We start from the raw sequence: 12047 nt of genomic DNA on the forward strand, positions 1-12047 counted from the left end.
TTCTGAGTGAGAGGATCATAACAATAGCCCCAGAGCAACTTAATAATAATAACAACAATGTCTGTCTGCCTGTGTGCCTGGAACATCTTTTAATAGGTTTGGAGCCTTCTGGGAAAGAGCTAAGTGGGTTCTATTGACTCATGGAGGCAGGTGCTTGTATATAAAAGCCCTTTGGGAAGAGAGGACCAAGGGGGTGGGCTGAGCAGTCTGGAAAGAGGAACTCTCAGATGTAGGCTGTGTTTGTGGAGCATACTGAGATGGATGCTTGCTCGGACATGATTGCACATCACATGTCAGACAGTGATATTGACACGGCGAGCTGCGACTTGTGTTGTACAGACTCTGATCTGCATCCTGTGGGAAGGCGTGATAGACGAAGATCAGCTTCCTCTTTATGCTTTGTCACGGGTAGGAACAGAGTTGAGTGAGAGAAGAGAGGTCTCTGCTTTAAACATCTCAGTTTGTCTTAGAGCTGGGGAAAAAGTGCTCTAGAGTCTCTGTGGAAAAATTTCAAACGACGTGAGACATTTTTGACTTTTTTTTGTGGGATCTTCTTTTTTTTTAAGAAAGAAAGACAAAGCAAAACTTTTTTTCTTTTTCCGTCCCTTGCTCCCTTGCTCCCTTCCTCCTTGAAATAGTACGGCTGAAGAGGAGAGATGGGAAGTGGGAAGCTAAATTTATTCTTTTGTTTGGTTTCTGAAAACTTTCTTAGTCGCACTATTTTTCAGCGGGGGGAAAAATGTTTCATCCGGCTCTAATGTATCTGATGCTGCAAAAGACACACGTGGTGCCAGATTCTGTGGTGACTTCAGTAAGGGGGTCATGTGTGTATAGCAGGGGTCACGTGGGGGCAGGACCGGATCCAGATCACGTGAAGAGTTTTTAAATGTAGGAATCATTTGCCCTTCCTCAGAACCAGCCATCTGAGAGCGACCCCTCTCAGCCGGCTTTGTCTTCGTTTTATGGTTGAGGAAGTGATTGACATAAATCGTCTCAGGTCACACACTGAGTTAGTGGTAGAGCTGGGGACAGAACCCAGGAGTCCTGACTCCCAGCCCTCCCTGCTCTAACCACTAGACATACTCCCCACCCAAATCCAGGAAAAAGAACCGAGGCGTCCGACTCCTTAATCCCTTGCTATAACCACTAAACTGTGCTCAAGGAAGCATTGTCATTAGAACTGTCTGTTAGGTGGGACTCTGCTAAGAAAGACCACGTGTTAATTAAATTATGCTGTGACTTCATTGTACAGTAACTGATCTGAATGCTGTATCAATCCTTACAAGGCTGACTATTGTGCGTTGGCCCATTAGTGCAGACCATGAGGTATGTACAAAGTCTGTTCCCTACCAACTGAACCCTAAAATATTCTGTGGGGCATATAAGAAAGGTATAAGCAAATGGAGAAGAGACGCGTCAGAGGGGATCTGAAAACAGATGGGCAGCGGGGTGAGAGAAAGGAGTAGGATATCAAATAATAATCTTGAGTCACTGGGCTCAGTACAGAGCTAACTGGGGGCAAACCTGGGATTCACTTGTCTCTTTTTTTTAAAATGTAAAAATCAATAACATGAAAGTTAAACAACTTACAGCATATGTGTTCCTGAATACCGCCCCCTTCATGGGGCTCCGGTAGAATTATGCAGTTTTACAACTTATCAAAGCTGCAAGACCGAACAATGCTGCCAGGACTCAACCCCTTAGGGAGGGAGTTACGGGAATTAAGAAAAAATGTACATAAACCCTCCCCCCCCTTTCCCGTTTAGGTGGAATGCAGGTCTGGCCATTCTCTGAGATCTCTTGGGGTGGGGGTCAGTGTTTTATCCAAATGTGTTTCGAAAGAGGATCCAAATTTCTTCGATGCCTTCAGATTCATATCCTCGATCCCTGCGGGAATCAGCTGTTTTTTCTTTGGCTGCTATCTCAGACAAATCCGAAGACCACTGTACAACTGGGAGATATTCACTGGCCTGGGCTATGCCGGAGGCTGGGCTTGTTGGGAGAGTAAGGTGGGGAAACTGAGGCATCAGTCCACCCAATTTAGGCTTCATCGATTTTTGTCTTTATTTAATACAGTTTCAGACAGAATTATTGTACTTTGGGTGTCAAAATGCACATTTTATGCCAGACAATAAACAGATGAGACAGACTAAGAAGAGTACAGCATTTTGGGGCACAGGGAGCTCATGAAGGACATAGCCAGCTCTGATCCCTGGTCTGGTCCTTCAGTCCCCTTCCTTCAGTTTCTGGCCTTGTGGTTCGTTGATTTGGGCCTTGTTCACTTGAGTCTTTTCATACATTGTCCTCACTGTGTATTTCTCAACCTTCCTCCAATCAGCTTCAAGCATGTAAAGTAACCCAGGCAGTACGTGGGCGAGAGTTTCTCTTTGCACGATTTTTGGTATCTAGACCATTTCAGTGTCGTTCTGCGGCATGGCATTCTGCCGCTGGGGTTTTCCCAGTAAAAAGGGCTTCGGGTCATTACAGCTTGGGTATTGCTTACTAAAATCGTTCGGCACAATATGGTACTTCTGTCCTGTTAGCAATAACATTGTTTTATCCACTTCCATATAAAAGGAGAGGTGGCAAAACCCCAGGCAAGGCCTTTCTGGCACGAGGGACGTGATCAAAACTCACTGTCCGTAATGATAAATTATTCAAATGTAACGAACAAAGCTCTCGATCGTACCATTTAGCAATTCTTCACTTTTCTGAGACACGCACACTGAATTATCAGACCCAGTTTTCATTCGAGTGGTGAGAGGGGGCTATGGAAAACATAATGACCCTTTTTGTCAGCATTTCTTTTCTTTGGTCAACTTTGAACATGGACTTTGAGGGGCTCATTCACTTAGAGTCCGACCGTATGTTTGAAAACTCTTACAGAAAGCTTTCCCTTGTGCCGCATGTTGAGGCGTGTCTTAATTTTAAGGACCAATTGTTCCCCACCCGACGAGATGATCAAATGGCTCCATCTGGCCTAAAAGCATCCCAGATTTTCTAGAGTTCATCCTTCTATCGCACCCCTCTGAGAATCAGAAAACACTTCTCAAACAAAGGATTTAACATCCTGGGTTCTTACTCGGGGCGGGGAGGGGTAGCTCAGTAGGTTGGAGCATTGGCCTGCTAAACCCAGGGTTGCGAGTTCAATCCTTGAGGGGGCCATTTAGGGATTGGGGGCAAAAATTGGGGATGGGTCCTGCTTTGAGCCGGGGGTTGGACTAGATACCGCCTGAGGTCCCTTCCAACCCTGATTGTCTATGATTCGTGACCCGTGCTGCTGCTGTGAAAGTCATATCCACATGCTGCACCCATCACCATGGCATCTGGTGCCTTAGATGGCACAGGCCAACATTCTTAAAAGTGGGTGCTCATTTTGGCCCTGGTACTTCTGGAACATCAGACACATGCTTAATGTCAGGCACGTGAGAATTAGAGAATTTGGTCTGAAATCAACAAGAGGAAATTCAATAAAGACAAGTACAAAGTGCTGCACTTAGGAAGGTGGGGTTGTGTGTGTGTGGGGAGTGGGAGAATCAAATGCAGCACCACAAAATGGAGAATAACTGGCTCGGGGGTTGTACGGCTGAAAAGGATCTGGGTGTTCCAGTGGGTCACAAACTGAATGAGTCAACGTATTGCTGTTGTGAGAAACGCTAATATTGCTCCGGGGTTGTGGTACGTAAGGCGTGGGAGGTAACGGTCCCGCTCTTCTCGGCGCTGGTGTGGCCTCAGCTGGAGTACTGTGTCCAGTTCTGGGCGCCGTACTGTAGGAAAGATGTGAGCAAATTGGAGAGAGGCCAGAGGAGAGCCGCAAAAAGGATCCAAGGTTAGGAAACCTGCCCGAGGAGGAGAGGCTAAAAAACTTTGCAGGTTTTGTCTTGACAAAAGAAGACCAAGGGGGGACCCGATATGTTTTTTCAAATACATTATGAGCTGGTGTAAAGAGGACGGGGATCTGCTGTTCTCCATGACCACTGGAGGCAGGACAAGACGTAATGGGCGTAATCCGCACCAAGGGAGATTGAGGTGAGATGTCAGGACAAACTTTCTAACTCTCCGGGGAGTGAAGCTCTGGAACAGGCGTCCAAAGGAAGTTGTGGGATCCCCGTCACTGGAGAGTTTTAAGGACAGGTTGGACAAACCCCTGTCAGGGCTGCAGGGGGCCTGGGCTAGATTATCTCTCAAGAGCCCCTTCCAGCCTGACACTGTGGTCCCTCCTTGACAGCAGAGGGACAATTTGCAAGCTTAAGGCAGAGCGTATGTCTAACCATTGCAGAATTCAGAGCTTTCCATGTCTCGGTTTCCAAGGTGCCACTGACCAGATTTTATGCGTTATGAAGAAGGTGTGAATTTTAACAGTGAGAGTAATTAAGCTTTGGAACAACTTGCCAAGGGTACTGGTGGATTCTCCAGCATTGGCAGTTTTCTTTTTTTTAACCAAGATTGGACAGTTTTCTAAAAGATCTGCTCTAGACCAGACAGGATTAATTGAGAGCCGTTTGCCGGCCGGTGTTACTCAGGAGTTCAGACTAGATGAGCACCGTGGTCCATTCTCTCCTTGAAATCTACAAATCTATGATTTTTGGAGATGCTGGCACAGACCCCACCGTGTAGCTTTTAACACTCGCAGTTGGGCATGCAGTTTGTTTTCCAGACTTCTGCTCCCGCAGATCTACCTACAGAAAAGGCCGATTTGCAAAACCTCGCAGCCGCTCCCACTGTGACACTTGCAACTGGATTTTCAACAACGCTCAGGACCCAACACCCTGAGCTGCTTGGAAAGACTAGCTCAAGGTTTCACAGGTCCGGCATCCAGCAATGGACACACATCAAACCTTTCTAGAACGTGTTGGCTGCAATCAACTAAAACGGGAACGTTTTAAAAAAAAATTATCCTGTCACGTCTCGTTATTTTTAAGTCCATTTCTGTTAGCAATGTTTGCAATTCGATTGCAAGTCTTGCAATATTTGGTGGTTTTAATCCTCAAAGACCCAGCTCCAGGTGTCCCAAGATTCGGCGAGAATTTCCGCTTCCATTTTTGAGGGGATGCTGGAGGGGATGTTTGGGGGTGCTGGAGGGGATACCTGCGGCTTCACTCTCGAGGTGGGGGGTAGTGGCAGGGAGGCTGGTGCAGGCCCAAGACGCAGTACCAGCCCGTCAGTCAGGGCTTCCCTGCAGGCCTCTCCCCTTCCCCAGGGCAGGGAGCCAGGGTGGCCCTGTCACCCATCCCAGCTGGACTCTGAGGCCCCACAGCGAGGCAGGTGGCCCGGCCGAGAGGGGCTTGGTGGCTCCTCTTACCTGGAGGGCCGGGCCAGGGTGGGCAGGATCTAGTGGATGCAGGGGAGGGACCAATCCGGGTGCGGAGACTGCTCTTTCTGAGCTGCAGCATCTGCACTGCAAAAATCCTGCATATTTCCTCTTATTTGAAAAATCTTGCCTGGACAGAGGGCGGAGGATCAAAAAAGAGGCCATGTTGGAGGAAGTCCTGGATGTATGGTAACCCTAATACAGTTCTACTGGTGCAAGTCCTCGTGTGGACTCAGTTGTACCAGGATAGACTTGCCTTTTATCACAGTAGATAATTCCCCTCCCTGGATGGAGGCAGTGTGGCCTGGGGGGATAGAGTACTCCAGAGACCTGGGTTCTAATCCCGGCTTGGCTCCTAGCCTGCTGGGTGACCTTGGGCAAGTTAGTGCCCCTCAGTTTCTTCATCTGTAAAATGGGGATAATAATTCCGCCCTTCTTTGCAAAGAGCTTTGAGACCTGCTGATGGAAAAATGCTGTAGAAGAGCTAGCGAATATTGTTATACCCTATTTCTATGACCACACGCCAGTTGTACCTCTCTGACTAAGCCGGGGTAGTTAAATTGGGTCAGCTTTTGTCATTAGACAAAGCATGCGCGATCTCCTGATTTTAGGGCCCAACTCGTGATTTTGAATGCTTGGGCTGGTGACGCTGTGTGTGTTTTAAATCCTTCCTCCACAGTTTGCCTCAGCTGGGGCAGTTTTATCAGAGCAAGTCAACACTTCAAAACTAAGTCAAGTTCAATCCTTGAGGGGGTCATTTAGGGATCTGGGGCAAAAAAAATTAAAAAAAAATAAATAAATTGGGGATTATGCCTGCTTTGAGCAGGGGGTTGGACTAGATGATCTCCTGAGGTCCCTTCCAACTCCGATAGTCTATGAGACCTCGGTTACGGCGACATACAGCCACCTGCAGTTACTAAATCGCTTCCGCACGCCCACACGACGCTTCTTGTCTCACCAGGCGCGCTTGCACCGACTGAACTGCCAGCGTGGGGCACTGCGGGCCGGCTTCTGAAAGGCAGCAAGAATCGATGTAATTTCAGCACAGACACTGCGTTGCTCACATCGGCCTACGCCCTACGCCTCTCGCAGAGGAGGTGTTAAGCCCGTGTCGTGGGCAAGTTAAATCGGTGGGAGCGACGTTTCAGTATAGACACTTGCAGAGTTCGGTTGATGAAAGCTGCCTCGGGTTGACCTAACTCTAGAGTGTCGACCAAGCCTTAGACTAGTTAGTTACACGGTGTGGTTCTGAGTTTCGTTCGGCGCTCGGGTTCTCGCAGCTGCACCGCGGGGCCTGCCGTTGCGGAAAAGGGAAATTTTCCTGTTTCTACTGTAACGTTAAAGGGGAAAACGCTGTTCTTATGAACAGGGGGGCAGATTGTGATTATCATGCACATGGTGTAAAGAGTTGTCACTTTGGATGGGCTATCACCAGCAGGAGAGTGAATTTGTGTGGGGGGGGTGGAGGGTGAGAAAACCTGGATTTGTGCTGGAAATGGCCTAACCTGATGATTACTTTAGATAAGCTATTACCAGCAGGACAGTGGGGTGGGAGGAGGTATTGTTTCATATTCTCTGTGTATATATAAAGTCTGCTGCAGTTTCCACGGTATGCATCCGATGAAGTGAGCTGTAGCTCACGAAAGCTCATGCTCAAATAAATTGGTTAGTCTCTAAGGTGCCACAAGTACTCCTTTTCTTAAAGGCCTTTAGACACCTAAAGACGCAGGTAGACACCAGGTGGGGTTTTCAGAAGTGCCCATGAGAGTTAGGTACTTAGGTGCTTCTGACAGTTTTGCTGGGGCCTGCCGGCATCATTAGATGCCTAAATAATATTGGTTAAAAGGTGCAGCCAGTCGTCTGCCTCCACTCGTGTAGGGTGGATTGATTTGAAATCATCAAGTGGAACGCTGCATTTAAATCCTCGATTTAACCATCTCAGCCATTCGCAGTGCCTTTATTTTCTAAACAAAGGGACTTTCTCATTGCTTGATAGAACCATTTAAAAACATTGATTTACAGAGAACTAGAGCAAAAGATGGGGGCAAAAGATCTATCTGGCTTTAAGATTAAACTCGATAAGTTTATGGAGGAGATGGTATGATGGGATAACATGGTTTTGGTAATTAAATATTCATGGTAAATAGGCCCAATGGCTTGTGATGGGATATTAGATGGGGTGGGATCTGAGTTACCCAGGAAAGAATTTTCTGTAGTATCTGGCTGGTGAATCTTGCCCATATTCTCAGGGTTTAGCTGATCGCCATATTTGGGGTCGGGAAGGAATTTTCCTCCAGGGCAGATTGGAAGAGATCCTGGAGGTTTTTCGCCTTCCTTGTAGCATGGGGCACGAGTCAGTTGCCGGAGGATTCTCCTGCTCCTTGAAGTCTTTCAACCACGATTTGAGGACTTCAATAGCTCAGACATAGGAGAGAGGTCTTTCGCAGGAGTGGTGGGTGAAATTCTGTGGCCTGCGTTGTGCAGGAGGTCAGACTAGATGATCGTAATGGTCCCTTCTGACCTAAATATCTAAAATATCTACGAAAGAGCCTTTATACTAGATTTGGTACATCTATCTAGGAGGGTACACTGTACCCATATGTAGTTATTTAAGCAATTATGTAGCTTCGTATTTTCAGGTTCTTCTTAGTTGTGCAGTTTTATTATGTTGGAAAGTGGTGAGTGATCTTGCTTATTTGCTAGATAATTTTATTTTTGCTCATGATTTGTCAAACTGCATTAGGGTGGTAACTGGAATGAAATTAAACACGCGCAATGGCAGATACAATTTATTTGTATTAAATTAAACAAGTCCTTAATACAGTACGTGACCTATCATGCCATATTTATAAAGCTTGACCTCAAAAGTTAAACGTTTTTTCCCTTGATTCTTTCTTTATATGGAAAAGCAGCCTCTAACTCAGTAATTTTAATAGAAGCTTGTGGATTCAGCATATTTAATTTTTGTATTTAAATGTTTTAAGAGATTATAAATTTAGGCGTTAACATATATTTTGCATTCAATTCAGATTTTGTTTCTTAAAAAAAAGAAAACCTTGTAATTGCAATGAATAAAAATCAGATTATTTTTATTCCCCCCCCCCAAAAAATCATTTTTTTTAATCCACCCTGCACTCAAGGTTTGTTATTATTTGGTCAAGAGCCCAAATAACCAAACTTGGTTCGATTTATTGTCTAAGGACAAAAAGAAAAGGAGTACTTGTGGCACCTTAGAGACTAACCAATTTATTTGAGCATGAGCTTTCGTGAGCTACAGCTCACTTCATCAGATGTGAAAGCTCACGAAAGCTCATGCTCAAATAAATTGGTTAGTCTCTAAGGTGCCACAAGTACTCCTTTTCTTTTTGCGAATACAGACTAACACGGCTGTTACTCTGAAACCTGTCTAAGGACAAAGTAGTACAATACGAAAAGAAGTGTATTCACCTCACGCAGAAGGTGTGCTTCAAAGATTTGCATTTCAGCCCGTAGTATTTACAGTCTGATTTTACAAGTTACAAAACTCTGTATCCATCGCTAAAATCCACCCACTGGTTTGGAACAGTTCCGTACCTTGGTGGTGTTCTGCACTTGGCTTATGTCTGGTTTGGATCCTATCTGGCAGAAGAGCTGGGCGTGGAGGTAAATCCTACCCCGTACTGGGACACACGGTTCATGTGTCTTGGCTTTGACAGGGTTCCTATTTTTAAAGCAAATCCTGCCTCCGCTTTGCAGCGTATGGTGGGATTCTTTACATGGGTGAACCGAATTGTGGAGAGAGCGTAATGGATAACTTCCCAATACTTACATGCATGTATAATGTATGTTAATACCATGTGCATAATGCCCATTAACATGGTGTATACTATGCCTAATATATATATGGCTAACAATACCTTTGATGCGCTAGCCAGTTGTCTGTGTTGCCATTAAGTTTTGGGAATGTTTTCCTGGCGGAGAAGCGGGGGCTAGCAAACTTTGAGTCGAAGGTAGCTCCTTCTGTAGAATGTAATTCCTCTTCCCCCATCCACAGATCTGGTTGAATGAAATGGTTTCCTGACAAAATGTAGGGGAGTGGGTGAAATTGGTGTGCTTTGGTTTGGTTTAGTTGGTTGGTTTGTAAAATTGTAAAATTTTAGTGACTTTTCCCACAGGACAATTCAAAGTAACTATTTTCAGAAATGTTGACTCTTCCCTTCCCTACCCCTCCTCACCCCACCATTTCAGGGTTGAACTTTTTCATTGTGCGGAAATTTGATTCCCTTCCCCCAAAACGAAAGAATCGGAGTTTCCCGCGGGATGGAAGTACCCTTGTCCGGACAGCTCTGAGTATATGTCCTCTTATTCCCCTGGCAGAGATCAGCCAGGTGTGTTTTTGTGGAGCAGGTGACCTGGGATTTTGGGCGGGGGAGTTGTCTGCCCTATTGGAGATGTTGGCAGCTTGATTTTTCTAAGCTGATGAGTTCTAGCAGCTCCTATTTGGTTTGAGAGACTGGGACGCAGGCCGGCCGGATGCTGAGCAGATGCGCACTGGAGATCCGCACAGGGATTCGGGGCTGGGTTAGCAGTCAGGCCGGGGACAGCAGCCCAGTTGGAAGGAGCTCCCTTTAAACGTCTGTATTGTTCTCCTTTGCCGTCCCCCTGCCAGCATGCCCAGCCCATCTTACTGACCATCTTTCCCTGATTGTTTCCTCATGTGCTATCATCTGCGTCTCCCCAGCTGTCGTCTCCTGTCTTATACTTCGATTGGAAGCTCTCTGGGGCAGGGATCATCCTTTTTGTTCTCTGTTTGTACAGCGCCTGGCACAGTGGCAGCCAGGTTTGTGACTGGGGTTCCTAGGTGCTACCATAAGACATTTGAACTGCTATTAGGTGAATTATGGTAGCACCTAGGCATCCAAGGATGGACCAGGATCCCATGGTTCAAGCACTACTGTAATACACCTAATAGCAATACAAATGTACAGCGCCTAGAACCCTGCTCCATCCCTGGGGCACCTAGGTACTACCACAGTCCATATGATCATTTTAATGGAAGCTGGGTACATAATTCCCCGAGTCTGCTTGATTCAGCCAAGGTTACGCAGCGAGCTGGGAGGAGAACCCAGCAGGTCCTGGCTCCCTGTTCCGGGCTCCAACCACTGGATCCTGCCGCTGGTTCCAGGCTCCCTGCTCGGTTCTGATTTCCCCTTTTAACCAGGCAAACGGGGGCCATGGGCCGTGACCTCACGATGCTGCCCACATATCGCCTCCTGATGGTCAGGATTTACCCCCACTCCCCCCCATCACTCATGCTGGTTTTTTTTTTTTCTCTCTCTGTCTCTCTTGCAGTAAGAAATCGGAGCCGATCTTCTCCCGTGCCCCTGCTGGGTACCCCAAAGACGGCCCCTATCGCCCTATTTATATTATCCCGGACCAGACAGAGCCGTGCATCTTTGCCACCGAGGTAATGAAGATACGCGGTGCGCTTGCGACCTCCCCTCTCCCGCTTGTTCCTCACCACCCCTGCCACTCCGTAACCCAGCCAGCCCTGCAAACCCATAGCGCGCGCTTCCTGCCACCCCAGCCCTACCCCGAGCCGCATGCCCGCTCCTCTGGGGCGGTGGGGGTAACATGCATGACCCCAAAGTGCATGAAGCTAAGACCAGTGGGTGGGTGTATGTGTGTGGGGTGGGTGATTGCAATGGGTAGGAACTGCCAGCAGTGTCTACCCATGGGGGAGGCGGGGGGCTGTTGAGGCAGCTTTACAGCGGCTGCATTGCATGCTGGCAGCAGCGCCCCCTGCGGGCTGCCAAGTATAAGCTCATCACTTTCCTTTCCAGGTGTTTTTCGGGCAGAACGCAAAGCCGGCTGCTTTTGCTGAATCCCATGGGTCGGGTTGGGATGGCTTGGAGCAGCTGCAGCAGCAGAGCTGTGGTACCTGGGGCATTATACCCCCTTAATGCCCCTGGGGGGCGCTGTGGGGAGTGAGCACTCGCCTGGAGCAGGTGCAGAACTGGAGTTATGGTACCTGGGGTGTTATGTCCCCTCATGCCCCAAGGGGGCGCTGTGGGGAGCGAGCGCTCGCCTGGAGCAGGTGCAAGGGTGGAGCTATTGTAGCTAGGGGCATTATATCCTCATATTGCCCCCAGGGGCCCTGTGGGGAGTGAGCACTCGCCAGCACCAGTCGAGCCCACGTTTAGTGTTGGTAACCTCCCGTTTGGGGTGTTGGGCCCTGGGGAGGGGCCAGCGTCTGTAGGAACTCTGCCTTCACCCCAAGTCTGTATTCCCCACCCCACAGGGTCAGGTCTCTGTCCCTATCACGCTAAGAGCTTCCAGTGTGTGAGCCAGCCTCTCCCCCACCTCTTCCCCCCATCGCTTGGTGTCTGGGCTGCTTTGCTACCCTTCTCCCACCCTGAATGCTAGGCTCGCTCAACCCAGATGGCCTGCATACACCCTTAAAACACCCCCATGGGTGCACCTGCAGGAAGAGAGATGGAACCACTCTGACTGATGCCAGAGTTACAATGGGGGATGCCACGCCAAGCAAATGGGGGGAGGGGGTGTCGATGCGGGCTCTGGGGCTCCGGGTGTTCCCCCATTGTGGAGTGGCCCCTGGTTTTGCAGCATTGGGTGGCGGATGCAGTGTGCGCACATGTGGGAGCTGCTGATAAGAAAACAGGGTCTGTGCTGGGGTGGGTGGGAGTCACACCTGATTCGCTGAGCTCTGGCTCCATCCTTAACACGTAAAAACTCC

At 48.1% G+C, this 12047-nt stretch overlaps 1 protein-coding gene across 1 annotated transcript in view; it reads left to right on the forward strand.

Moving 5' to 3' along the window:
• The window catches only part of DLL3 (delta like canonical Notch ligand 3), a 125757-nt gene extending 114504 nt beyond the window's left edge, over positions 1 to 11253 (forward strand). Inside the window, exons 8-9 of the mRNA XM_077840542.1 lie at positions 10643 to 10757; positions 11134 to 11253. Coding sequence (XP_077696668.1) covers positions 10643 to 10757; positions 11134 to 11253 — 235 coding nt within the window. The remainder of the gene's footprint in view (positions 1 to 10642; positions 10758 to 11133) is intronic.
• The last annotated feature ends 794 nt before the right edge of the window (positions 11254 to 12047 follow it).

This window comes from Eretmochelys imbricata, chromosome 23, assembly GCF_965152235.1.
Source record: "Eretmochelys imbricata isolate rEreImb1 chromosome 23, rEreImb1.hap1, whole genome shotgun sequence".
Lineage (NCBI taxonomy): Eukaryota > Metazoa > Chordata > Testudines > Cheloniidae > Eretmochelys > Eretmochelys imbricata.